Here is a 25,183-nt window from a genome sequence, read left to right as displayed (position 1 = left end):
CAAAGCTGTGAAGCAGATTTATTAGAAGTGATCACAGAAAACATTTTGGCACGTCACCCTTTTTCCTGCTTCAGTTTCACGCTGTCAGGCGTGCCTGTGGCCTATTGAAAAGGACATTTAGTCGATGCATTGACTTTCATGGTGCGTACGCCTAAAATAGTTTAGGATTATTTAAAAATGTTGCAGCGTTACCTATCAAAAATCAGTTAGCAGACTAAATCCAGGTAATACTCTAGAAACAAAACTGAAAGCCAGCAATTGATTTTTACTCTAAATCCAACAAAGGTAAAAAAAAAAATTAAGACTGATAAGGATACCGATATTTGATCATTTTAAAATTACGATATTCGGAAATATCAGCTGGGATTGTTTTCATTTCAGACAAACAGATTTCCACAACACTTACATGTAGTTATTATTTACTCATTTAGGCCTTGATTATTCTCCATTGCAGACATGAACACAGACAGCTGGAAACCCGACAGCCAACTAGCCATTATTTATTATACTTCTCTGAAGTCCACTTAAAGTCCATGACCTTGGGTGCATGCATAGTTGATGCGCTGTAATATAAACAAAAAACAGGCAGGTACACAGACAACCACACTGACTCTCGTATTCACAGTCTGATGAGGAAATTTACGTCACGCTGACCCTAGTGGCTCATGGACATGGAAAGTGTAATCCCACCTTTACTCTTTGCCCCACTGCTCGGATCACTTTGTTGTCGTTGTTTGCAGACTTCAAAACAGGTGTTTCCAACAGGAAGTTGCCTCTGGTGGACAAACTATGAAACATCAACACTCAGAACCAGGTTGAAGGGTGTTTCTCGTGTCTGTCCTTTAATTTTTACAGTGTGTGTGTGTGTGATCATTCTCTCTGTTCTTCCTATCTTGCATTTCCATATTCATTATGTTATGGAGTCCAATATATTCACTATCCCCCCTTTGCACCTGTCCAGAGTATCTCAGCTTTACCTCTAACTTTTTTCCAAAATGTTCAATCTCAGCTGACCCACTGATGTACTCCTTTCTGATATTGCTCATCCATAAATACACAAAAGAGGTAGAGGGGAAAATCCATGCAATATAAACTAATACACAGTTTTTATTTCACTCCCTCTAAACTTCATAGTATGAGTGTAACATCCAACGACCTATGTTGGACATGCAATCTAGACATGCAAACATTAGCACATGCTACTTGGAAATATAAGCAGGTATAGAGCTCAGAAGCTCAGATATGGATAAATTTGATAATACCCTTATTACCAAAATTATGTGTATTGGTAGGCTGATCAGTCCCACCCACAGCATCGAAATACAATTTAGCGGTGATAAAAGTAAGGGCAATCACAGTTGCAAGAAGAATTCTTAGTGCATGAAAAGACACATCCTCCCCAAACTTCAAATATTGGACCAAAGTTATATTAGAAATTGTATCACCTGGAAGAAAATTGTAAAGAGTCGATGATGATGATAATGACAACTCAGGCAGATCTTTGTAATAAAATGTTATTAACAATGTTGATGTTGCAGTTTGAAGATATAATTGCAGGTGTGAGTGTCAGTTCCTGCTTGAAATTTTTATAATGATGCTCTCTATTCAAGTTTAATACAGGAAATGCAAATTTCAATAACAGAAAGTAAAATACGAAAAAAAAACCCCAATAATTATATGGTACTCTGTCCCTCCTTATATATAACATATGTGTTTAATCTAATATATAAAAAAAAGCTAATATATATGTTATTTTTATGTTGCTGTATACAAGTATTGATTAAAACAGTGATATTATTATTGTTGTTGTTGTTGTTGTTGTTATTGTTATTGTTATTGTTATTGTTATTATTGAGAAGAGTGGTGTTGTACTGTAGTACATTGTTGTGCGGTCCCCACCCCCTCACTTCCCTCCTGTTAATCCTTCATAGCGGCGCACAGTAAAGAAGCAGCGGCGGAAGCTAACAAAGCACTACTTGGGCTTCATTTGAGTAGATTTTTAACTAATAACTTGGTGAGTTGGAAATATTTTCAAGAATCCTGTAGCTGTTATATTTTCTAACACTTATTGTGGGTAATTATACTATTGTTCTGACTATAAATCTGTCTTCAATATTTCGCCTAGCCTAGCTAGTGAGCTAACGGACCGATAAAGTCATATAGACTTCCGTTATGCTAAGCTAAGTCTAGCTATCTAGCCTAGCAGGCTAAACCGGTACCGGTTTGTTACTGAAAGGAGAAGCAATGATTCCGGCTCAGCAGCTTGAAATAAACAACAAACACGACCTGAGTACATTATATCACACGTGTTGTACGCATTTACTGTAGCACCCCCGAGTTATGTTGTAAACATTCAAATTGAGCTTACAGGACACACACATCCGGCTAAGCTAACGCTCGATGATTAGCTAGCTTCAGTAAACACAACATCCTCCTAGACTAAATCTGGGTCAAACACCACTGCGGGGGTCCAAGTTATATTTCGCTGACATACATTTGCATGTTAATACGGCCAGTGTTGTAGTGATGGAATAAATGTTTGACGGGATATGTATGTGTATTTTTTTGTTCGAGCTTGATGCCGGAGAGGGTCAGAAACACCGGAGCGGAAACGTAACATCACAGTAGAGGGCTTCACTGTATGACTCTTAATTTGTAAGCCAACTATGTCGCGATGGGCCCTTGACAGTATGTACAGTATGGCTGATCAGGGGACCATGAAAAGCCGTGATGGTGGTGATATTGTCGCAGAAAGCTGCACAGTTAGCCCCGGTGTTATTTTGTTTGGACTTTGCCAGCACAGCTGAAGGTTGCTGGCAGTTCATCGTTTATCACAGGCATAGTGTTAGAAAGTTGGACAATGCTTCAGTGTAATAAAATAAAATTACCCACTCTGATATAGATGACGTTCACGTGTTTTAATCAATCTTCTATATTTTTTCCTGAAGCTATGGCAGCAATCAGGAAAAAGCTGGTCATAGTGGGAGATGGAGCCTGTGGGAAGACCTGTTTGCTCATCGTGTTCAGTAAGGACCAGTTTCCAGAAGTCTACGTGCCCACAGTGTTTGAGAACTATGTTGCTGACATTGAAGTCGACAGCAAACAGGTAAGCAGTATTTATTTCTTCCCAGAATCGGTGTTTTGTAACTGGAGGACTCTAGTGGCTGCACTCATGTAATGCTAAACCTATAGACCAGGGTGGGCAGTTAATTTTCACAGGAGACCTACATGTTAGATCTAGTCTAACCTGCATGAGTTTGAATTATTGAGCAGATTGAGTTCTGCTTATTGGCAAAATTAATTGTCTGACCTGCCCACCTGCTACCGACTGTGCACTGCTCGAAGATATTTCAGCTTCTAAACACTTTTGGCAGGTCGAGTTAGCACTCTGGGATACAGCAGGTCAAGAGGACTATGACAGACTGCGCCCGCTCTCCTATCCAGACACTGATGTCATTCTCATGTGTTTCTCCATTGACAGCCCTGACAGTCTTGGTAAGTAAAAACAGAGGAGACTCAGCAATGTTGCAGCTCATTTTTAATTTTAAATTATTATGACTAAACCACCAAAGGCTTTGTGGGAGGGGGAAAAAAGACTATTAAAAAAGGGAGGGGATAGCTCAGTAGTTAGAGTGTTCGCCCCATGATCAGAAAGTCGGGGGTTGAAATCCACCGAACGGCTACCTGAGTAAGGTACCATCCCTGCACACTGCTGCCTGGGCGCTGGATTGATAGCTGCCCACTGCTTTACTGAGTGAATGGGTGCAGAGAAGGCTCTCCTTGAGTTAAAACCTCTGGAGATTGTTTTGAAATCTGAAACTCTTATGTGGGCCAGTTCTTTGTGTTTTCATTGGTGGTTAAAGGTGATTTTTGAACACCTTCTAGTTACTTCCACCACCTAGTTACCCCTACTCTATTTAAGGTCTTTGCCTTGTGTAGCACATAAAAGACAAATTCAGGATTCAAATATTGGCCTGAAAATTCAGAGTAAAATGTTTTTTACTTTCCATTTGTTTGTTTTACCTGATCAGCTTCTCTGTTAAACCTAAATGTTTAAATACAAGGGTTTCCATTAAAAAACTGTATTAGAAAAAATAAGATGGTAATACAGAAGAGGCAGGAGTTACGCGCTATATTATTACTATATATATTTAACAGTAGCGCCTGCGTTTTGAACCAGTACCTGGGTAAGAAGGAGTATTGACAATAATGTCACAGCAATCTTGCCAGGAATAAGACGAAGTGTACTAGAGGATACTGGCTTTTAGCTGCTCCCTCATTCACATGGTGTCACCACAGTAGGTTGCCCCCCATGTTTGATTTGGCAGATTCACCGGATGCCCTTCCTGATGAATGTGTAAACCAGGGCTGCCCAATCCCAGTCCTCGAGAGCTACTATCCTGCAGCTTTTAGATGCATCCTTGTTCCCACACACCCAAATCAAATGAATGGCTTGTTATCAGGCCTTTGCCAAACACGATGGCATGCTGAAGAGGTAATCAAACCATTTGATTCAGCTGTGTTGGAGTAGGGATGCATCTAAAAGCTGCAGGACGGTAGCTCTCGAGGACCGGGATTGGGCACCCCTGGTGTAAACCATAACACTATGGAGCCACTTTTTTTTTTTTTTTAATATATGTGTATATTTATTGTAAATAATGGCTTGAGCACTTGCAATACCATTGGTAATGAGAAAAAAAGAGTTCACTGTAAACAGACCCGATGGAAATTCTTGAGATTTGGTCATAGCTTGAATAATCTAATATTAAGAATCAGAAACATAGAAAACAGCTGTTGGACACGGAGTCATGTTATGACTGTCTCCCACCATGAGTCTCAGTTTGCTCTCCTCTGTACATCACAGTGGACGCACATTTATCATGTGATCTGTACCATTACAGCACACCTTGTTCTCAAGTTTCTCCATCTAAAGTATCTGCTCTTCTTGATTCAAGTCCACACCACCTTATCTCGCATACAGCCCAGAGCTGCAACTTTTACAAGTTAAAAGAAAAGTCACTAGCAGTGATTTTAAGTTAAGACAAATAATCGTTTAATTTCTGCTTGCTGCCAAATGTCAGCATTTTATTTATTTTTGCATTGTTTGCACTAGGGCTGCTCGATTATGGCAAAAATGATAATCACGATTATTTTCACTGAAATTGAGATCACGATTATTTGACGATATTTATTTAACCCTTTAAGACCTACCATAGAACCAAGTCCACCAGAGCTTATATTATTTTTTTACATGCTGTAGTGCCATTTGTGGGAGCATTTCAAGTTGCTATACATCAATACAACTGTTATAGCCCATATTTTAATAATATGTATGCATTAAGTCCATAGTAATTACATAAATTGCAAAAAAGTGCAATAAACTACAAAAAAAATTGAAAATCGTTTTTGTTTTGTTTACATATATTTCTACTTGGAGAAATTTAAGAGGCTTATCCCTCAAAACTTTAAATACAATAAAGTTGCAAAAAAATAGTTTCCCACCACAGGAAATTTATTTTGAGTGTCTTCATAGTTTTATTTTGGAGATACAGCAATTTTTATATACTGCAGGAAAAACAAAAAACAATCCTATGATGCAAATTTGCAAAGAAAACAGCATGTGCATCATTTCACTGTGGGAAGTGTTACGAACAGCTGATAGGAACGGCAAAGCGTGTTTCTGGAATATTATGTTTTTGTTCCTGCAAGCGCTTTTTATGCAATTTTTGCAAAGCTATATGTGGAAGGAAACCGTGACCGAGGACAAGCTGATGGCATCAGATGTAAGTACAACTCCTCCGGTTTCATATGCAAAACAAATTATTGCGCTAGCTTACACGGTTCAGATTCTACAGGGATTTAAAAATAGTTACACAAAACGGAGCGTGCTGCTCTGACCGGCTTTAAAGGGTTAACAATAACTTTAAAAAAATAATATAAAATAGTGTGCAACACCACTGAAGTTTTTTTTTTTTTTTTTTAACTCTCTTTTCAACCAACGGCAGTCACTCTCCTCTCCAAATAACTTCTGCTTAGCTTTCCGAGCTTCCCTCGGGTCCTCTTAATCAGCGGTCTCCACCCTTTTTTGCGCCACGGACCGGTTTATGCCCGACAATATTTTCACAGACGGCCTTTAAGGTGTCGCGGATAAATGAGGGAGGGGCTAATAATCGGCTCAGTCATTTTTAATGATCGTTGAAAGCCCAGATCGTAATCGTGATTAAAATTCGATTAATTGAGCAGCCCTAGTTTGCACAGCAAAACATGTTAAATGACATCCTCTTAGCCTATAGGAGTCTGTGATCATTAGTGTTTTCCTGCTGGGTTACAGAGCAACAGTACGGTAATCCATTAGGAAAATAATCAACAGCCGTGTGTCTCTGCTTTGAATGCTGCTATATTTGTCTCCTTATTCAGAGAACATCCCTGAGAAGTGGACCCCTGAAGTGAAACACTTCTGCCCTAATGTTCCCATTATACTAGTGGGAAACAAAAAGGATCTGCGTAATGATGAGCACACTCGGAGGGAACTTGCCAAAATGAAGCAGGTAAAACTTAACGCCCTGAGCAAGAAAACAAACAAACTTTGTCAGTGAAAGATTTTTTCCTAACATTGCTTCTTGACCTTTATATTTATTTTAGGAACCCGTTAAACCTGAGGATGGGCGGGACATGGCTAACAGGATTGGTGCCTTTGGATACATGGAGTGCTCTGCAAAAACAAAGGATGGTGTGAGGGAAGTATTCGAGATGGCTACCAGGGCTGCACTACAGGCCAGGCGGGGAAAGAAGAGTAATAAATGCGTCCTACTGTAAAAGGAGGCATGAGGACTGCTTCCTGGAGGGGGAAAGAAGGAGAATTAGGTCAAACCTACCCCCAACACACCCACCCAAAAGACTGTTCTCCCCAGTTTTTACTAAAGATGTAATGCTTTTACTTTTCTTTTATTTCTTTATTTCTTTTTGGTCTTAAGCAAAACTAGTCAGGTTCTGTCAGTATTCAACTTTGAAGTTATGGAAAATACTTTTTTTGTACTTAAACATAAGTAAATTTGCCATAATAATCAAACCTCCTTTATCCACACATTCTATGTAATCAAAAAGGTCAGCGGGGGAACCATAGTGTCAGCCTGCCAACTGCAGTTAAGTGCTAAAGCCCTGCGAGCTGATCAGAGGAATGTTTCCACAGCCAACTAGGGTTGAAGTACCTGCTCACTGTGACCCGTAGTCCTTTAATTATTGACAAACTCGTGCACACAAAGTCAAAATTTGTTTGTGTTCTTCATAAACAAATCTGCATTATGATCACATGCACAATGCGAGACTGGAAAATCTTTTTGCTAAAATGCAAATGGAAACTTAGTGTTTTGTGTAATAAATTACTTTGTAAGAATCTGGATAACTTGCATCACTTGATTGAACACTGAATTAAACTGAACTAATGAATTAAAGCCCTGCCTAGGAACAGAATTCAACTTTATGCAGTGGTGAGGAAAATCAAAGGCCAGCCTATGCTTTAGGCTCCTCAGTTTATGGTGAACATTTTGGATTAATGCGGGCCACTCTTTGGCCGTTCCCCTGTGAGCTGAGCCTGAGTGCACACAAGCATGTCAATGAATCCCATTAATAGTTGTTAAAAAACTGACAGCCGAGATGTTTACTGATCAGGACAGTGAATGTGAAAAATAAACCTGCCCAGACTTTCTGGGGGTCAAACTGCCTCTACCTTCACTTTTTGTTCTAAGCACATATCAGTAATCATCTCTAGTTGAAGGTGATCTTTTTCCTGAATGAAAACATGAGCCAAAAGTAGTTTCAAACTTTTACTCAACATTTAAAGCAAACACAATTGAGAACCCCACTTCTTTGGTGTCTTTTCTGTTTTACATGTAAGAACTGAATTTTTGATTACAAATAATAATTATTAAACCTACTGAGCTTTATAAACAGTGAAAACAGAGGTATGTAACAAATATACAGTTAAACAATTCATTGGATGCACATAGCTAAAACTACTGCAGTTTCACTTATCAGTGTATTAAATCCAACCTTAATAATGCAAAGTTCTGAAGAGTGTTGAGCACTTAGTTTTGTCCAGGACTGTTGGATTCGACTGCATTTATTTTTAACTGGGTGAAAAACATTCAAGCTAAAAAAAAAACCAAACATATAATGGAAGGAACAACTTTGGTGAAGTAAAAATCTATATATTGCCAGTGAAACTGATGCATGCTGGATTAAATTTATTTAACCAAAAAACAAACCCATACACTCAATGTTTGTTTAAATCAACAACAACCCTTTGTGCAGGCTGTAACAAACTGGGGGAAAAAACTGGCAACACAAAACATCTGCAGCTCACCATCAGAAAATCTATAATCATCAGTTCAATAGTCATGCGTTCTTCTTGGCGGGAAGTCCTGAGCGGGCGAGAAATATCGGAAGAACAGCCAGCGCTCCTAGAGCTACTGCCACCAACGGTCGGTAATAAAGCCAGCCAAACCCAATAACGATAAGAGACAGCGAGCAGGAGACGCACAAGGCGAAGATCTTCAGTCCAATGGACACGAGCTCTCTAAGGACAGGAACCCAGTCCACTGCAGGAACACAACAGACAGGAAGTATGAATAATAGAAGCAAGGAAGGAAACTCACAACTGTACAGCAGCAGGGTTAATTTACCCAGCGTGTAGATGATTTGCATGCTCAGCTGGATACCAAGGAACATGAGGGCCCAGCCTGCAGCCCGGAGTCCCCAAGTCTTCATGCTGTTAAACTGGTGCTCCCTCGCAAACACCTCCTACAGATAACACAGAAATACGCTTTACCCAGATAGACACACAGAAAGAGAATTTAAACCAACAAATGGAAATGAAGCCCACGCTGACCTCCGCAGAGAGCTCCTCCAGATAAAGGATCTCCAGAGTGTCTCCTGATCTGGTTTTAAATGGCAGCAGCTGCTCCCCTCTCTGCATGGCAACAATACTGACCTGAAAAACCGCATGTGAAGCAGAGTTAGAGACTTAGTTTTAATCTAATATAAATACATAAATGAGCAACTCTTTTGACAATATTTGTTCCTGCTCATATTTCATGGTAAACTGAACATTTGTTTGTTTGGGGCTTTTGGTTGGAATATAATAAACGGCACATTTGGCTGAAGAACATACATCTTTTTCCTCAACAAAACAAGTTTTTTTTAATAATCCCATAAATGTAAGCAGCATGCCAAAGGAGACCAGAACTGTCCTCATGTTGATCTACTAAACTTTAAAAAAAAAAAACAGCTGTGAAAAAGTTTTACCATGATTATTTGGTGCCGTGTAAATTTACTCATTTAACAGTATAGTACATTCTATATGTTTACAGTATACAATTTTTTATTTCATGTGCAGTTTTATAGTAGTACACAGGTACATTATAGATAAAAACAATCAAGAAAATATCCCACGTCATTCTGTTATGGATAAAACTTAAAAACAATATTAAGTTTCCATACCTCCACCAAAATATTCTAATAACTACTCATAAACAGTAAATGTTTGAAATACTTGATCATATATTTGACTATCCAAATTCTATTTGTATTAATAATCATTTAAAACACTACTTAAATTGATTTTTATGAAAGTTAATGATAAAATATTTTATTATTGAATGTTATAAATAGCAACATAAGAACATCATGTAGGTTGTGACCAAAGACAGTACATAAAAGATGGACATAGCTGTAGTGAAGTCAACCTCAGGAATAAGGGTTAGAGTTTACTGAGAATATTGCATGCTCATGACTATTATGTTCTACTGAAGATTTGATGCTAGCAACTGAGACCATAAACTTATTAGGAAAATGTTTACTGGGTAACAGTGAAATGAAAAGTAGGGTCACTTTTCCATAAACTTCTACACAATCAGACTTTGTTTTTAACCAGGAGTCTCCCCCTGGTGGCCATCAGAAAGAATGCAGGTTTAAGGCACTGAATTCACTTTTCAGATCCTGAAGGTACATCAGTCTCCTATAAACAGACTACAGTCAAGACCCAGTGCAAATGTAGGCAGAGAATGTGTTAATCAGACATTTGTAGCTTGTACCGTCTGAGCAGGGCCGTGGCGTGAGTTGTCACTGCTCAGTCCAGCGAAGGAGAACCTCACCCGCACGTCACCCACCTCATGAATTCAAACAAATTCAAAGTCAACAAGTGTGGAACGCATAACATATTACAGAGTGCAACACTGAGATTATTTGTGAGGCACTCACGACTAGATGCTCACCTCTGGCCTGCGTGGATTTGGAGTGTGATAGAAGTAGTCATCATGAATAGAGAGAAAAGGGTCCAAGTTAAAGACAGGAAAATCCCCCAAACTCAGTGTCTGGAAGTTATTTATCTGCTCCACCAGGCCTGATGATAACCAGGAAATTAACTGAGTACTAAAATCCAAACACATGAAACACAGCATATGTGTAGTGGCTGTGTGTTTGCTTAGACAAACCTTTAGACAGAATGAATGGCCCAGTTCGGACTTCAGGAGACACCACCATCACACTCTCAACAGCCATGGCACTGAAACACAAAGACTGAAGTGAGCATGGACTGGATGCACACACAAACACAAGAAGACCATATTAAATATGTTTTAGTACCTCGGGTTCTGGTGACCAATCTCCTTATCAAAATTACGACTGTTCACCAACTCTGGCTTCCACTCAGTGTCTACAAAAAAGGAGTTATAAAATATAACCTCTATGCACAGGCTGTGCTGTTACCAAAGATTACAGACTGCAAAAAAGAAACTCACTGTAGGTGTATGTAGTTTCTGTTTTGGTTTCACCGTTCTCCTGGTAATCCCTGAATTAAAACGTACAGTCAGCTGCATTCTAGCCAACATGTCCACACCCAGTCCCACCCTGAGTGCTGACAAGCCTTACCTGCTCTCATGGTACTCCACCCACTGATACATCTCCACCTGCCGCTTCAGCTTCACTGCATGCACCACCACTTTGTAGTTGGGGTCATACAGGGGCTGCACAGACACATCAAAATTTAACAGCAACAAACCAGATGAAAACACTTACCTGAAGACAACAACACTTCCACCTCTACTAATAATTATGATCAGCTGATTGGTGCATGCAAAATTCTTAATGCTGGATTATTAAACACGACAATGTCAAAGTCTGACAATGTAATGAGTACAATAATGCATTACTATAAACACAAACAAAAGAATTCAAGTGAAACTATATGAAGCTTCAGTATACAGATTAAACAATAAAACATTAGCAGAATCAAAACAAGGAAGCCAACTGGTGGCACATTTAAGTCCACAAAAAATAAATTAAAAATAGAATCAAATACTAGCAAAAATATTTACATGTTGTACAACTCCTGCGGTTGTGTATTAATTTAACATAGATAAATACAACACTCTTTCTCACTGTCTGAGTCTCTCTCAACATTACCTTCTTTTGTCCTCCTCTGCAAAGATATGAGGGTAAACACAGCCAGATAACAGGCACCACCGCCTGTTTATCTAAACAAACTAAGGCAGCCCTGAACTTTTTAGACATCACCCAACAGAGATGCACGTGAGAAGGCAAACAGCCAGAGCAGAAACTCTTTAACCTGCCAGCCCCATGGAACAAAGTCTGCGTGATGTCCAATTGCATCCATGCGAGAAAAACATACATAATCGGTCACAGAGTTCAGAGCAAGCAAGCGGTCGTCCGCCCGAGCTGATTCCTCACCTAAACTGAAAGGAGTATGTTCCGACCCGATTCCCCCAACATTGCTCAGTTCTCTGCAATGGATCAATGGATGGATGTTCTTTTACCAAATGTACATACAAAGGTTATTAGGTTTCTATCACATATTTAAACAAATATGTAAATTGAGCTGTAGGGAACAAATAGTTAACTGAAATGACAATGAAAACTAGACTTGGAAAAAAACTAAAGCCAACTAAAATAAAAATAAAACATCTTCCAGAGTTGTCCTTTATTTTTAGTGTACTTGTCAGTTTGGTAAAATTCTGTTATCACAGAGTGCCTGATGGGGCATGAATACACATGTTGAGCTACACTCTGGATGACATTACCGTGAGTCAACAAAGAGTTGTGTTTGTGTAATTCCTACACTGATTTTAATTCATTACATGAAAAGATTAAAAAACACTTCTTGCTTGAGTGTGTAGCTCAAGCAAATGCAGAATGATGGAAGTTCTTAAAATATCTGGATGTTCGATATCTGAGCACAGTTTCGGAGGCCTGCAGAAACCATAATTTTAGGGGTAGGGGACGCTAAAACTATACAGAAGGCACAAGTTTTGAAGTGCATCTCCACCTGAAATTTTGTCATGCAAATCTGTGACAGTCAGGTTAAAGGCTCCAGACAAATATCCTCCATATCTTAATAATTAAAAGACTGAAACTAATACAGAACCTTTGAACTTCTCTGTAAACTAACAGAAACTGAACTCAATAAAAAAATTTAAAAAAAAGCTAAAACATAATAAAAAATATACAAATCAGGGACACCGACACATACACGCTAGGGCAGACCACTGTTCAAAATACAGGCGAGCTCACCTCTGCAGTATGCAGCTTCGCAGACAGGTGAACTAAACGGCCGTTGTTTTGTGTGTCGAAGCTGATATACGGCCCCAGTGATACAACCTGGGAGAGACCTTCATCCAGGGACTTTGCTGTTTGCAGAGTCCGTCCCTGCACGAAGAAACCATCACAGATACAAAGTGCTGTCTTTAGTCTACTGTTAAATCATCGTGACCATGATGATCTGAGCTACTTAGAAGGAAATGTTTCCTACCTCATTGGTGAAGAGAACATAAATCGAGAGGAAAAACAGTCCCACACCAACAACTGCTCCTCCTGTAGTTTCACTTAAACGCTCCAGAAATCCAGGGTTGGACTTTGCAGACACTCGCTTGTGTTGGTCTGGAAACTGGACAAACATAAGAAAAACCTGAATAAACACGACATCAACAATTGGGCGACAGAACCAAGTTTTGGCTTCTCATTAGTTATTTTCTATATTCAATCTTTTAGTAATGACATGACCGTAACAAGACATAACCAGTAACTTAACAATAAACTGTCTTTTTAGTTTATATATATAATTATACACCAGGTGTTTATCTGAAAACATATGATGGTTTAAATACATGAATCTTAGAAAGCGAAGACACACATTCCTCTGATTTATTACCACTAATCCGGTACCAGCCAACTGCAGTTCTGGTGAGAAGTTTATATCTACTCATCATGGACATGAATGTAATTTTGAGCTTTTTGCTACGTATTTGAACTGTTCTGCTTTCAGGATGTAATCATTGTACAACATACATCTTTACTGACTTTAAAAAACAAGGATTGGGTGAACAAAGTTGGAATTTATTTGGGATTTTCTCTAATCCACACAAGGTCAAATATATACATAAACCCCCACCAATATTTGGTTAAATGTCTCTTGGTGTGTTGCACCTCAACCAGACACTTTTGATTACTCAATAAGTTTGTGTTATAATTCTGGCTGGGTATTTGACCATGCGTTTTGACAAAATTGGTAGAATTCATTTGAAACAGTCGGTTTCCTGGCATGGACATGGTTTTAAGCATAGTCCACAAATTTTCAATAGGGTTGAAGTTGGGGCTTTGGGGAGGCTATTCGATAAGATTAATGTTAGCCTGCTTTATCCATTCCAAACAGTCTTTGGTGTCTGCTTAAGATCATGCAACTGTGTCCAAGTTTAAACCATCTAACTGTTGATTTTGAGGTAAAAGGTAGCCCTCCTCCTTTACTATTCCATCTACTTTGAACCAGTACTGCTTGCAGCAAAATTTGTTGTTTAGAAATGAGTTCAAGAGGCCTTCTTAACTTGTGTAAATCTGCAGTTCTTCTTAGATCATTATCAAGCTCCCCTTTCTTCTGGTCAATCATTGGATCGCTGTCCATTTTTATGCTGAGAAACTAGCATTTGTAGTTGATCTTGATAACCAGTGTAAAGTTAATAGGCCTTGGTTTATCAATTTAACAGACGCTGAAGATTCTTCAGTATCAAAATACAGTGAATGTATATTTATACTTGAGCCCGTAGAAAATCTAAATTATTTTCAAGCTTGTGCACCTAGTTCTTGGTTTTAAAGTCACCACCCTGGAAAAAAAAAGAACAGTTCAAAGAAATCATTAAAAGCCCAAAATTATGACGTTCATGCCCGCGATGAGTGGATGTAAACTTCTGGCAGTAATTGTATGTGTCCCTACATGCAGCCTGTGGTCCCAAGTCGACTTAGGCGTGAAAGTGACACGCCCCTTTCACACTTCCTAATTTAATTTTCATGTCTGGGCGAAAAAATTAAGACTAAACGACGACTCACCGCTGTTGCCATTGTACGTACCAAATTAGAGCATTAGAAATGATTCGTCAGATTAAACTGACTGAAAAAAGGCGGCAGTTGAGGGTCTAACGCTGCAGCAAAGTTGTGTTAACTGCACACATAAATCCGGAAGGAGTTTACATTTATAAAGTAGAACCAAAGACCATTATTCGAGCCACCTACTGTCTGTGCTGAAGACATTTCTCTACTTTCTCGACCGCCAACTTTCAAGGAACACGAAGATGCTAGCAACCACAAACTGACACGCCAACGGCCAGTAAGCTTTCACTTTACTCTGGAGTATCCCGAAACTCGCCCAGAGAGGCGGACTATGTGAGATAATAAACTGTGGTTCCCGCCCAACTCGTCGGTTGCCCAAGTGATATTAAGCGATTGCTTTAAGGAAAAAAAAAAACAGTTCCGGCACCGACCCGGAAATCTTTTTTCTCGAGGCTTCATGGGAAATGAAGTTGTTTTGGTGACTGTTGTCAATAGAGACGTGAGAAAGAAAAAAAATACTAGAAATGTATTAGATATTTATTGATATTTAATTTGTTTTAACAGTTCAGAGGAAATAGTATACTGTAAACATATATAGAATGTACTATACTGTTACTGGAAAGAAAAACAAGCAGGCTCACTGAAACCCACATACAACATAAAGGAAAATATTGAAAAATATTTATTATATTTTAGTTTTATACAGAACATGAAACTTTATGGACGGATGTTGTTCATATTATGACACCTAGTGGTGATAAACAGAAGTACCTCAAGAATATGCACATTTGTACTTTTTCTCCACCACCTGGCATTTAGTTTCTTTTCAATTTATAACCACGATAGCATATCATTAATATAGCTGTTTGTTTGTTGCTTGGTTGTTTTACAGATTGTAATCATATTACAAGAAAGCAGCATACTCTTTTTCCTTCAATAATATAATTTTTAACAAAATAAACAAACAAAAAACAGAAAAACAGACACAGTAATTTGAAAATGTGACTTAGTATCATTACAACAGTGGGATATATTATATGTATAATAATACCTCAATCTGCAGTGACTGAGAAGCTCATAGAGCCAATCTCTCTCTATCACACACACACACACACACACACACACACACACACACACACACACACACACACACACACACACACACACACACACACACACACACACACTGCATAGATGGGTCTTAAGAGGATTATTGCAAAGGGGAACACCAAGCAATTGGTGTCACCTATCATCATCACACCTGTTTCTGTCTTACTACACACAGACCCACACTCATAGACTGTGACAGGCTGCGGAAACAAAGCACTGGTACTCAGTGAGGATGGAGCAAGAATATGATATTATCGTGCTTGGAACTGGACTGAAGGTACGAAATTTATATTTGCTGTAAAATCTAAAATGAAATAATCTCTTTTGAATCTCTCTATATATATGATTCTGTTGGTTAACAGGATTTTATGCCTACTTTATTGTCAGTACAAAGCTTGAACCCCGTGAACTGAGCAGGCCATCTTTTGTCATGTGGTCTGAGGTGGAAATGTTCTGAGCTGACCAAAACCAGAAACCCCGCTGTGAGCAAGATATATATTTTCTGCAAAGTGCTAAAAAAAAAAGATGCCTCACAATAACTGCGACCTTACCAAAACAGTTCTCAAGCAGAGGCACAGTCCTTTTACTGAGCACTTGCAATCATGACTTCTTTCATTTCCTCTTTTCGCTCTTGATTCAATAAGTGATTAAAGTCTGTAAGTGACTGGACTTTCTGCCATGTTTTTCTCGCTTTTACTAATGATCCACGTGCAGACTTGTTAAGCTCTTGCTGGCTGCTAAGGAGGATTTATGGCAATTACCTCTTTAGTCTAGTCCTGATCTGTATACCTTAAACTACCAGCTGCTGATTCGGACACATTTGCCCCTCTGTTTTCTTCCTCATCTCTTTCAGGAATGCATCCTCTCTGGTTTAATGACTCTAAGTGGGAAAAAGGTTCTCCACATTGATAAGAATCCTTATTATGGAGGAGAGAGTGCATCCATTTCTCCCCTTGAGGAGGTGCAGGCAAACAAATACAAAACTCATGAGCATGCATGCACGTACCTTCATTTGAACACTGCTGATAATAAGGTGTTTCCTTTATTTGCAGCTGTACAAGAAGTTTAAGACTCCTGGTCCTCCAAAATCGATGGGCAGAGGGAAAGAGTGGAATGTTGACCTCATCTCCAAATTTTTTCTTTCCACCGGTGAAAGTTTACTGTTTATTGGCAGGTGTTTGTGCAATGTCTTGCTGATTGTTTTGATAGAAATGAGCATGCTTTAATTTTTGGGTGCTGTGGTTTGTGCAGGTCAGATGGTAAAAATCTTGTTGCACACCGAGGTTACTCGGTATCTGGACTTTAAAGTCGTAGAAGGCAGCTACGTATACAAAGGAGGAAAAGTGCACAAAGTCCCCGCCAGTGAAAAAGACGCAGATGCTTCAGGTGCCAAATCAAGTCATTCCACTTTTTAAGACAAGTTTCCAGACGGCCATAGCTTTATAACGCTAAAATATACATATTTTCAGATCTGATGGGCATGTTCGACAAGAGGAGGTTCAAGAAGCTGCTGCTCTTTGCTCTGAACTTTGACATAAGAAACCCTCGTACCCACCATGATGTGGATCCTCACAAAACGACCACAAGGGAATTGTTCCATCGCTACGACCTGGGACTTGATGTCATAGAGTTTATAGGTCACGCCATAGCCTTGCACAACAGTGAGAGGTCAGTTATAGGAACTTAAGTGAAACAACACTGAAAACAGATTAGTAGGCATGATTTAAACCTGTCTACCTGCCGTCCTCGCAGTTACCTGGACCAGCCCTGTGTGGAAACCATCAGTCGGATCAGGCTGTACTCCGATTCGCTGTCCTGTCGAAACACCAGTCCGTACCTCTACCCACTGTATGGTCTCGGGGAGATACCACAGGGTTTTGCCAGGTCAGGTTCTCACTAGTTCTTTGATTTATGTTCATCAACAGTTTAATTAGTTTAATTCGACTATTTTAATTCGAGTGCAAAAATCCTAGATATTTGCACTCTAGGATTCAGTGCAAGTATATCATCATCAGCCTCCAGCAAGCATGACCTTTAGTGGATGTTCTTCCACTGAAAGTTAAAAGTGGCCCCTTTTTTAAATTTCCATATTATCAGTCAGTCAATCAGTCAGCCAGTCAGCATGATTCACAATTCAAAATTAATCTTATTTATCATATACCAAGCCCCTCAGTTCATCCTTTAACAAAGGCTTCCTTCCACGTCCCTTTAAGAAAACTTTCTTCTGATTGGTTGCTCCTGCAAACAAAAGGTTTGAGCAGCAGGTGGGTGGGGCTTATCTTCTTAAAGCTAGAGCTGCGTACCTGAAATGATCACATTAGGGAAATCCAGTCTTAATGACAACATTCAGAGCCAAGAGTGGGAAAAACTTTATAAAACCAAATATTCAGAGATGCTGATGTCTTTCTTTTAAACTTTTCTCATTTTTAATGTGAGCATGTGCCATTATAGCACTTTCTAGCACACATAAAGAAAAGCATAATAAAAGCTGTTTAAAGGAAACGTTCAGACATTCATGCTTGCACTTATAAGATCCAGTCCTCTTTGTGTTTCAGACTGAATGCAGAGTATGGAGGAACGTTCCTGCTGAACAGGGCAGTGGATGAAATTGTGATGGATAGTGGCAAAGTGAAAGCTGTGAAATCTGAGGGGAAGGTGGAGTAGACAAAATTAAGCCCTGCAGTCACTGTCCAGGAGGCATTTGTACTCCCACTGATGTGGTCTTTTTTTCTCTCCTTCTAACAGCTGTTCCACTGCAAACAGTTAATCTGTGATCCCAGCTACGTTCCCAATCGAGTGAGGAAAGTGGGGCGTGTCGTTAGGGCGATCTGTTTTCTAAATCATCCAGTTAAACACACTCATGATGTCAGCTCCTGTCAGATCATCATCCCTCAAACTCAGCTTAACAGGAAGTCAGGTACTAAGTTATACTACCACAATATCTAACATGTACAAAGTTGAACCCTCTGACCTGCTCTTCCTGGATTTGCTCCTCTACTACTTCCTCCTCCATGCAGACATTTATATATCTGTAGTGTCCTTTGCGCACAACGTGGCATCAGATGGGATGTACATCGCCACAGTCAGCACAACTGCAGAAACCACCAACCCAGAGAAAGAACTGCAGCCAGGACTCGAGCTCCTCGAACCCATCGTGCACAAGTTAGTGACACTCTGAAGACTTAAATCTGACAGTTTGTGTTTTTGTGGTGTGATTTAATTCAGTGCAATTCCTTCTTGTTGAATTCAGATTTGTGTCTGTCAGCAATCTGCTAGTTCCAAATGAAGATGGAAAAAAGAGTCAGGTAATGATGGGGTTTCCCCAAAACTAAAGCAATGACACGACTGAAAATAGGATGGTGGCCTTAATTTTTTTAAAAATCTCTTCTGTCCTTTTAGATATTTGTGTCCCGCTCGTATGATGCAACAAACCACTTTGAGACTGAGTGTGAGGACATCAAAGACATGTACCAGCGACTCACAGGGACAGAGCTCAGCTTTGCAGGATCCAGGCACCAGTCTCATAACTCTGATGACGACTGAGGACAGCTTGATGTCAGCAGCTGGGAGGCCGTAAATGTATGTGGTGTATAATCATCATTCATGGATGATTATATGCCACAGCTGTAAAGCAGAGGGTGTGATGTAGGGTGTAGACTGAACAGAGAGTGTGCTACGTAACTGCCTGACGTCTCTTTTGCCTCTTAATTTGTTTGCTGTAATTTCTCTCTCGTGTGAAAATCTGCTAAATAATGATGTTGCTACTTTGTTATGAGAGAAGGTAATACACCAATATGACTTTTCTGCTGGATAGTTTTTACATCGGTTGTTTAACTTTTTATTTTATATTACTTATCAAGTTATATTGACTAAAAAACAGAAAATGTCGTGAAAGTATTGAATGTAGTGTCTACCTTCACATTCAATGTTTGTTTGCTCTTCAAATTCACTTATGTATGGCTGAATAATTTCTGCATAAGGAAAAGAGGTCGCCTAACTGGATGTCAGTCAATCAATCAATCAATCAATCAATCAAGGCTTTATTCGCCACATGCAGGTTGCCCTGCAGTGAAATGGCCTTACACACACACACAACACAGACATCACATGGGGATACAGGTCAGAGATCGGTAGCGTTACAGAAAAAAAAAACAAAAAAAACACTGAAATATACACTACAATAGGAAAGTACAAGAGGGGAAAAAAAGAGACCTCTACTCATACTGGGCTCCTGGGAGGACAGCATGAGAACAGGAGAAAAAAAAACCTCCTCTGCACAAAAAGCACATAAATGTCCACAGCACAACATTATGGAACACGTGACAAGCAACAGGGATGGGTAACTTTAACCAAAGTTAAAGTTAATTAGATAGATTTTTTTTTAAAGTGTTGATCAGTGAGAGTGTTTATGAGCTGCAACATGCAGCTTGTGAGCGATGAGGGTTTAAAGTGTTCAGCCTGACGCTGGGCATCTTCACCGAGACAGATGATTAGCGATGAATCACACTGATGTGTAAAGGATTACTGGACTCTCTTATCTGTGGGGCTTATGTGTGAGAAGGACAAAGCCAATAAATTAGATGCTGCACAAACAGCTTGTCAGCGGCAGCGTGCTGGATGCAGAGGACGGACAGACGCACGGAGTAAAGAGGCTTATCCAAATGAAGGACACTGGCCACCAGCACCTCTGGTAGCCACATTAAAATTATTTCTTTAACAAACGATCCCCTTTAACTGCTGCCCAGATCACATTCAAAATGAAAACACTGCATGCTGAGGTGATCTTACTACTGATTTATTGTAAACAATAAAAATACATTACACTTATGCTGCGGTAAAGCATTTATATTTTTATACAAGCAAAACTTGTGTTTATATATAAGAACATGCTTACACTTTATTACAGTCTAATTCTGGATTCCTTGACTTGAGTCTTCTTTTAAACTCATGCACACAGAGCTATAAGCAGCTATAAGCAGAATTACAACGGTGATGTGAGACATTTTTATGTGCAACCACATGCTGACTGAAATGTGTGACAGGAAACCCAAAATCAGCATTCACTGGTACACAAACCTCACAGAGATCACTGGGTGAAGGTGGCTGCTACTGCGCTCGTTTACAGCTCTGTATTTATAGACTGTCAGATAGTTATGTTACACTGGGCCTTTGTGCAGCCCTCAGCTGTACGAATTAAGCTTTTAGCATTTTAGCTCCTCACCCTTGAGCTAGCTTCTCCTGACTGGCTGATCCTTCCAAACAGGTTTGAACAGCCAGAGGTGTGCGCCTTAGATGACCACATTAAAGGTATCAGCTCCCACTGACATCATCCAGAGAGAAAGTTTAAAAAGAAGTTTTAAATGAACATCTTCTGGTACGACACTATAAATGTCAGGAAAAGCGTAAAAGAGTCACTTAACTTTGTCTATAAGGAAATAAGTGTTGTAATAAAGTGTTGGAGCTTGTTACTACTGGAGTTTTGTGCACAGGCAGATCATCAGTGAACTGCTGACCATTTGTAGTGATCACCTTCTACATGTTGTTGTTGTTCCCAAGGACTTCAAGTGCTGTGCTGGGTGATGGAGGGATCAGGCCTGCGGCTACAATTCTTCGCTCGCTCATTAGGAAGTTGAAGGTTGCACACGCGTTTGGCTGCAAATCAGAATAAATGAATGAAAAAAGACATAAAAGAAGACAATAAGAAGTATTCCAGTGTCTGTTAGCTCATGCCATGCTGTCAGAAAGAGAACAGGATCACTTGTATTTTACCGTGTCCTGCACCTCCACAGAGATGCCTTTACTCTTCAGAAGTGCGAGCACCGAGGGGTTGATTCGTTCCAGTCGTGCGCCTGTGCCCAGCACGAGAATCTCTTCACAAACCAGGAAGAACAGACAATGAGGCAGATAACATTAACAATAACATTTCAGTGGACACATAGAAGAGAGTGGACACTCTGGCAAGGACATTAATGTACCTCACTCAGTGGAACACAAATGATTCTCATGTACAAAGACTGAGCTGAAACAGACTGAGCTGAAACAGACTGAGCTGAAACAGACTGAGCTGAAACAGACTGAGCGCGCTCGCTGCCCGACTGTTAAAACAGGCAGACACATGAACAGACGTTTGCCAAAAGACAAGCGACTGTGCCAACAGTGTGGTGGAGCCATTATACAAACGGAGCTGCACTTTCTCACTGCCACTGCTCAGTTCCTCACACTTTCACAAGTCCACATACAGAGTGTTGGTGGTGCTGACTAATGAGCCAGAGCAGACTTTCAAGACGGGAACCATGACAGATAACCCAGCAAATGCTTTGGTTTTTTTAATAACTGTGGACCAACTCACTTTTCTCAGTATTTAGTTTTGGTTAAAAACTAGCTTAGAAAAAACAAACAAACAAAGAAAACATGTGCTAGTTCTGCTTTGACACTGTTGGTCATAACATTTTAATTCAAAGCCTTCATGATGCAGATGGTTTAACAGGTCCGGTCCTCGATTGGTTTTCATCACAATAATGAATCTTACCTTACAATACAAAGTGACCTGAGTCAACTGTTGTCGTTGTTGACTGTAGAAATAAAATTGAATTGTACTGAATCACACCTCCAAAAAAACTCCAAAAGTAAAAATTAATCAGGGGTTCCTCAGGGGTCTGCCCTTGGTTCTTTACCTCTTTAACCTTTAAATGTTCCTGTATGGTTCCATCTTTAAAGAAGACAGAATATATATTCTTATGCAGATGATACATGGTTCTACCTATCATTTCACATTGATGATCATTTTACTCTGAAAAATTACTGGATGTTTAGAACATTTTAGAACTAAGCAGAACAGACACAGATATTTGTTGTTGGTTCAGAAAGTCAGAGACAGAAGATTTGTTCACATGAATCAACTCTGTCTCTGAAAGACCTCAAACAAGTCAGAAACCATGGCATCATTTTGCAGTGAACTCAGCTTTGATAATCAAGGTTACCAGAACTGCTTTGTACCACTTAAAAAACTCATCTTTAACTGAATCTGTGAAATCGGTCCATACTTTCATATCAAGCAAGTTAGATTATTGTAATGTTCAATTTGCAGAATTGACAAAATCATCAGTCATCTGTTTAAAGGTCTGCTTTAGTGCGTATATTGGTACCTATTTTTGGTTCAAGCATGTGGAAGAGTGAAACACTTTCTTCTGTGATATCTTTCGAACTTCCAATCTGCAGAGAGAGAAAACACACACATATATAGTTGTTAAAATAAACTACAAAAAAAAAGAAAAAAAAAGAGAGAATTTCATAAACTTTCACAAACTGCAAGGACAGACTGGAAAGCACTTTCACCTTCCACTGCAGGATAGCAGGAGGCAGCACGGCACAAGGCCCATACACCCTGTTTCCATCGATATTGAATCCTGCAGAGCTGTAGCTGTGGATGAGGACCCCATTGTCTACATCCTTCTGCATGACAGAGACTGTGGTGCGCTGGTACAACTCGTCATCGGAGGGTTCCAGTCTATGAGCTCGGGACAAAAATGGGCTAAAGAAAGACAACAAGACCCCCACAGTAAGTTAGAACCAGAACCATAAACAGTAGCAATTGTTTTCTATAGTACTGAAAAACTGTGGGTGTGAAACAGATAGAAATCTTTGCACTTTGAATTTCAAAAAACAGGCTGCACCACGGAGCTGCTGCCCAACGGCCCACTTTACACGCCAACCCACTGATAAGGATGTGAGCCAAAAGCTTTAGGCCTCGTTCTGCAAGCCAGGAGCCAAAATATCTGCTCGTCTAAGGAGCTGCAGCAAATGTTAGCCTGCTGTCACACTTTCTTTCCAGGCTATTCCAGAAAACTGAGCTAGATCAGCACTTCTTTGATTCTGAGCTTCTCTGGTCAGATGGAGTCTCACCAGCAGCTTTTAGCAGTGCGACTGGCAATATAAGCCCGGGAAACAGCATGTATGACAGGTAGGTATGAGATAGTAGTAGATTAGAGGTCTGCTGCCTCTGTTGTGTGGAGTGGAGCGGGTGTGGTGGGTTGTCCACGTGCAGTTTCTTCAGTGACCTCCTGTCGCTCAGTGACTCAGACAGCTCCAGATTCTGACCAATGATGGTTCCAGCCTTGTGAATTTGTTTGTTGGTCCTGCTGGCATATCTGGCACTAATGCTGCCAGCAGACAACAGGCTAAGAGAAGAGCTCCAGCATTCTGTTGCACAAATTGATCGTACCCTTCTTGCACAAAACATCAGTGTTGGTCCTCCATATGATGAACAAACGCAATAAATAAATAAGAATAATCTCAAATTTAAACCTGGATGAACTGCAGTTTAGGTTGATCTAAATTTCCCCATCAGCTGCATAGTTACACTCAAGTCAAGTGGCTTTATTGTCATTTCAATCATGTGTAGTGGTACAATACACAGTGAAGCGAGACAACGTTCCTCCAAGACCATGGTGGTACATATAACAGACAATCAATACATGATTACATAAAGTGCAAGTGTGCAAAAATTGCAAAAAAAAACAAAACAAAGACAGTGCAACACCACCATCATCACATCCCAAAAGTGCTCTAATGGACTGAGATCTGGTAACTGTGATGTTTAAATGATGCTCAGCTGGTACTAGGTGGCCAAAAGTATGCCAGGTTCGACATACTGTGTACTTACAGATGCCTTTCTGCATGCCTCGGCTGCAGTAAGTGGTTATTTGATTTACTGCTGCCTTTCTGTCAACCACAAAGTTGGCCATTCTCCTACAATTCTCCTGCAACCTCTGACAAAAAGAAGGGATTTTCATCCAGAGAACTGCTAGTCAGAGGATTTTTTTTTCTGGACTGTTCTTTGCAAACCTTAGAAACGGCTGTGTGGAAAAATCCCAGTAGACCAGCAGTTTCTGAAATATTCAGACTAGCCTGACAATCTGACACCAAGTCACATTTCCTCGCCATTATAGTGCTCAGGTTCAGGCTTCATGCTGTGTAACTATAAAATATGCTGCCCTGTGATACCATATCAAAGGGTCCTATAAAGCAGTCAGTTCATTCATGACATAAGCTTGCATAATTTCTATTACCTTTTTTTTAAAAATCATTTTAGGCATGACAAACATTAAGCCGCTAAGCTTCTTTAATATAAGGATATGATCTTTTACCTTATATATCACAGTCAAATTAGATTTAGATGGTTTGCGGGATAAAAAAAAAAAAAAAAAAAAACTTCTTAAAGAAACTTGGTGACTACTTGGTGTTGAACAACTAATAATAGTCAAAACAATAGCAGGTTGTATGCTCATAAATACTTTGACAATGTAAGTTAATGAAACGTGAGCCTTAAAACGAAACACCGCCCTACCTCCTGAAAGCGGGCACCGCTCTGGAGGAGAACAGAAAGCCCTGGGTTGATTTCTGAAGGAGAAATCTGGCAAAAACCGCAGCAGTGGCCATGTTAACAGAGAAATGGAGAAATGACCCAACCGGTGGCAGGCTGGGGGGCATAACACAGTGTAACACCAGGCACTCGTTTCCGGTGCTGTGTAATGCAAAGTCGAACATCTTTCATTTATTCCTTTTTTGTTTATTCTTTAAAAAAAACATCGCGTTATCTTGTTTACATCACGCATTTAAGTTAATCAGATGCACAATAATAATAATAATAATAATAATACGTACTGAAGGAAAAAAAAGGGGA

General features: G+C 39.7%; 4 protein-coding genes across 4 annotated transcripts; 2 read left to right on the top strand and 2 right to left on the bottom strand.

The window, feature by feature from the left end:
- The first annotated feature begins 1,891 nt into the window (after positions 1 to 1,891).
- LOC308403151 (rho-related GTP-binding protein RhoA-B) lies at positions 1,892 to 7,402 on the top strand. The gene is made up of 5 exons (XM_080892412.1): positions 1,892 to 2,014; positions 2,949 to 3,106; positions 3,375 to 3,495; positions 6,418 to 6,548; positions 6,643 to 7,402. Exons 2-5 carry the CDS (start codon positions 2,951 to 2,953, stop codon positions 6,814 to 6,816), a joined length of 582 nt encoding a protein of 193 aa, XP_080748538.1. The 5' UTR covers positions 1,892 to 2,014; positions 2,949 to 2,950; the 3' UTR covers positions 6,817 to 7,402.
- Positions 7,403 to 7,810: 408 nt separating this feature from the next.
- tmem43 (transmembrane protein 43) lies at positions 7,811 to 14,787 on the bottom strand. Its single transcript, XM_080892411.1, has 12 exons — positions 14,575 to 14,787; positions 12,824 to 12,958; positions 12,586 to 12,720; positions 10,927 to 11,021; positions 10,797 to 10,846; positions 10,642 to 10,711; positions 10,491 to 10,561; positions 10,272 to 10,399; positions 10,092 to 10,166; positions 8,888 to 8,989; positions 8,682 to 8,799; positions 7,811 to 8,597 (listed from the first exon to the last, which is right to left on the bottom strand). Exons 1-12 carry the CDS (start codon positions 14,590 to 14,592, stop codon positions 8,395 to 8,397), a joined length of 1,200 nt encoding a protein of 399 aa, XP_080748537.1. The 5' UTR covers positions 14,593 to 14,787; the 3' UTR covers positions 7,811 to 8,394.
- An 854-nt stretch (positions 14,788 to 15,641) lies between these two features.
- LOC308402872 (rab GDP dissociation inhibitor beta) lies at positions 15,642 to 20,127 on the top strand. The gene is made up of 11 exons (XM_080891990.1): positions 15,642 to 15,778; positions 16,355 to 16,462; positions 16,554 to 16,650; positions 16,753 to 16,887; positions 16,971 to 17,169; positions 17,254 to 17,385; positions 18,057 to 18,156; positions 18,247 to 18,418; positions 18,519 to 18,663; positions 18,752 to 18,806; positions 18,901 to 20,127. The coding sequence occupies exons 1-11, from the start codon at positions 15,734 to 15,736 to the stop codon at positions 19,042 to 19,044; spliced, it is 1,332 nt and encodes a 443-aa protein (XP_080748116.1). The 5' UTR covers positions 15,642 to 15,733; the 3' UTR covers positions 19,045 to 20,127.
- A 153-nt stretch (positions 20,128 to 20,280) lies between these two features.
- Positions 20,281 to 25,053, bottom strand: ndufaf3 (NADH:ubiquinone oxidoreductase complex assembly factor). The gene is made up of 5 exons (XM_080891992.1): positions 24,848 to 25,053; positions 22,837 to 23,032; positions 22,647 to 22,713; positions 21,271 to 21,371; positions 20,281 to 21,153 (listed from the first exon to the last, which is right to left on the bottom strand). Exons 1-5 carry the CDS (start codon positions 25,045 to 25,047, stop codon positions 21,034 to 21,036), a joined length of 684 nt encoding a protein of 227 aa, XP_080748118.1. The 5' UTR covers positions 25,048 to 25,053; the 3' UTR covers positions 20,281 to 21,033.
- Positions 25,054 to 25,183: the final 130 nt, after the last annotated feature.

Source organism: Rhamphochromis sp. 'chilingali', assembly GCF_963969265.1.
Source record: "Rhamphochromis sp. 'chilingali' genome assembly, chromosome: 9".
Lineage (NCBI taxonomy): Eukaryota > Metazoa > Chordata > Actinopteri > Cichliformes > Cichlidae > Rhamphochromis > Rhamphochromis sp. 'chilingali'.
The sequence above is the reverse complement of the archived record's forward strand: the minus strand, read 5'-3'. Positions and strand labels throughout refer to the sequence as shown.

What these genes read in the sequence shown, in the direction of transcription:
- LOC308403151 (XM_080892412.1), top strand. Translation starts at nt 2,951, where the DNA reads ATGGCAGCAATCAGGAAAAAGCTGGTCATAGTGGGAGATGGAGCCTGT. An exon ending in TTGAAGTCGACAGCAAACAG is followed by an intron (nt 3,107 to 3,374) that starts GTAAGCAGTATT and finishes CACTTTTGGCAG; the next exon opens with GTCGAGTTAGCACTCTGGGA. An exon ending in AACTTGCCAAAATGAAGCAG is followed by an intron (nt 6,549 to 6,642) that starts GTAAAACTTAAC and finishes TATTTATTTTAG; the next exon opens with GAACCCGTTAAACCTGAGGA.
- tmem43 (XM_080892411.1), bottom strand. An exon ending in CGAAGCTGCATACTGCAGAG is followed by an intron (nt 11,022 to 12,585) that starts GTGAGCTCGCCT and finishes GTGTCTGTGCAG; the next exon opens with CCCCTGTATGACCCCAACTA. An exon ending in TGGAGGAGCTCTCTGCGGAG is followed by an intron (nt 8,800 to 8,887) that starts GTCAGCGTGGGC and finishes TGTTATCTGTAG; the next exon opens with GAGGTGTTTGCGAGGGAGCA.
- LOC308402872 (XM_080891990.1), top strand. Translation starts at nt 15,734, where the DNA reads ATGGAGCAAGAATATGATATTATCGTGCTTGGAACTGGACTGAAG. An exon ending in TCAGCTTAACAGGAAGTCAG is followed by an intron (nt 18,419 to 18,518) that starts GTACTAAGTTAT and finishes TCCTCCATGCAG; the next exon opens with ACATTTATATATCTGTAGTG. An exon ending in AAGATGGAAAAAAGAGTCAG is followed by an intron (nt 18,807 to 18,900) that starts GTAATGATGGGG and finishes CTGTCCTTTTAG; the next exon opens with ATATTTGTGTCCCGCTCGTA.
- ndufaf3 (XM_080891992.1), bottom strand. Translation starts at nt 25,047, where the DNA reads ATGTTCGACTTTGCATTACACAGCACCGGAAACGAGTGCCTGGTGTTA. An exon ending in CTGCTATCCTGCAGTGGAAG is followed by an intron (nt 22,714 to 22,836) that starts GTGAAAGTGCTT and finishes CTCTCTCTGCAG; the next exon opens with ATTGGAAGTTCGAAAGATAT. An exon ending in CTGTGGAGGTGCAGGACACG is followed by an intron (nt 21,154 to 21,270) that starts GTAAAATACAAG and finishes TCTGATTTGCAG; the next exon opens with CCAAACGCGTGTGCAACCTT.